Below are 1,818 nucleotides of genomic sequence, written 5' to 3'. Positions count from 1 at the left end.
TTTTATCTCTTATTTTTATATACTTTTGGTTTTAATAATAATTACAAATGTGCTGTATTTTTTAATTACATTCTTAGTGGTAAACATTAAAATAAACAAATACTTAACAAACACTTATTCATAATTGGCAGCTACTTAAATGATGACCTATGAAGGTTGAATTTATAATAAGTGAAAAAGTCAACGTGGCCCTACTATAGAACTAACTTTATCAAACTATAGTTCTAGAACTAGTACTAGAACTAAACTTTATCAAACTCTAGTTCCAGAACTAGTACTAGAACTAAACTTTATCAAACTCTAGTTCCAGAACTAGTACTAGAACTAAACTTTATCAAAGTCTAGTTCCGGAACTAGTACTAGAACTAAATTTTATCAAACTCTAGTTCTAGAACTAGTACTAGAACTATATAAAATTATGGTACTACAACAACACTAATAGATATGTTTCGTGGCATTTCTTACTTACATGCAGGACAGTTAATTCATCAAGATATCAAAACGTTAGCTACAATATCTTTTTTCGTATTTTTATAAATCCATAGTTCTAACATATTGCTAGATGAGCATTTTGTAGCTCATGTTGGAGACTTTGGATTTGCTTATGAACTCCCATCATCTACATCTAACTCAGGTCGTACTATGGTCACTGCACCTTTAATTGCGAGGAGTGATGGTTATTACCCCCCAGAAATATTAACGGGAAAGGTTTCACCTTTGTCAGATGTGTATAGCTGTGGAGTGGTATGATATGCATGTAATTTGTGTAATTGTGTTTTGCCAATAACAGGTTGTGTTGGAAGTGTATTGTGCAATAGTGGCTTATGACAAGACAAGAGTGGATCATGATTTGGTTGGGATTCTAACATTATGCAAATTTTGATTGATATAATTAGGCAACCTTTACAGAAGATGAAAGGAGGGATGTAGAAAAGTTTATTGATCTTGCTGATGTTCGTATAAAACCAGTTTTGTCACAAAAAGATGCAGAAAAAATTCTTAAAGGGTAACTGCAGTGGTTTTTTGAGGTATTTATTTTATTGGCTAAATATGATTGCCTGAACTTTTTAATGAAGTGTGAGAACTCCTATTGTTCAAAAAAAATTATTCACCGAGATATGAGCTTTCAAAAATGCCTTTATTTACTTCATGCCATGTTACTTCCTGTCGGTGGGCGTGGCTAAACGTGACGTCATTTTGGTAAAGCTAGTGATTAATCCATTCCTTTATAGGGGGAAATAATCCTTTATTCTCATGCCTAGTAATGCAATAGCACAAATTTAAAGATTGGGATTGTTAGCTCTCATTATTCTAAGCATGCAACTGCAAGAAAATGCCATACTACTACAAGTAGGCAAATGTTCTTGTTTGCTATTTTGAGTCTTTTTCTTGTAGTTGTTTTAATTTAGTTGCCAAGTTACACAGTTACAGCATGAATACAGCATACACTTACCATCCAATTTTAACATAATTATGATTGTTACAAAGTTACCAAGTTACTGAGTTACCAAGTTACTTATAGTTGCCAAATAACTGAGAGTAACCCATGCAGTTCCCAAAGTTACCAAGTTACCTGAGTTACCAAGTTACCAAATTACTGAGTTATGAAGTTACCAAGTTACTGAATTACCCAGTTATACTGAGTTACCAAGTTACTTACAGTTACCAAGTTACTGCGTTACCTATAGTTACCCAGTTACTGAGTTACCAAGTTACCTAGTTACCCAGTTACTGAGTTACCTATAGTTACCCAGTTACTGAGTTACCAAGTTACCTAGTTACTGAATTACCCAGTTATACTGAGTTACCAAGTTACTT

The 1,818-nt window shown here is 33.2% G+C and overlaps 1 protein-coding gene across 1 annotated transcript; it reads left to right on the top strand.

The window, feature by feature from the left end:
• Nucleotides 1–382: 382 nt before the first annotated feature.
• LOC109590391 (interleukin-1 receptor-associated kinase 4-like) lies at nucleotides 383–1,006 on the top strand (the record flags this gene model as incomplete). The annotated part of the gene is made up of 4 exons (XM_020006317.1): nucleotides 383–503; nucleotides 546–744; nucleotides 791–853; nucleotides 897–1,006. Coding segments are annotated over exons 1-4 (431 nt in total), but the record flags the coding sequence as incomplete, so codon positions are not given.
• Nucleotides 1,007–1,818: the final 812 nt, after the last annotated feature.

The sequence above is a fragment of the Amphimedon queenslandica genome, unplaced genomic scaffold (assembly GCF_000090795.2).
Source record: "Amphimedon queenslandica unplaced genomic scaffold, v1.1 AMPQUscaffold_10089, whole genome shotgun sequence".
Lineage (NCBI taxonomy): Eukaryota > Metazoa > Porifera > Demospongiae > Haplosclerida > Niphatidae > Amphimedon > Amphimedon queenslandica.
The sequence above is the reverse complement of the archived record's forward strand: the minus strand, read 5'-3'. Positions and strand labels throughout refer to the sequence as shown.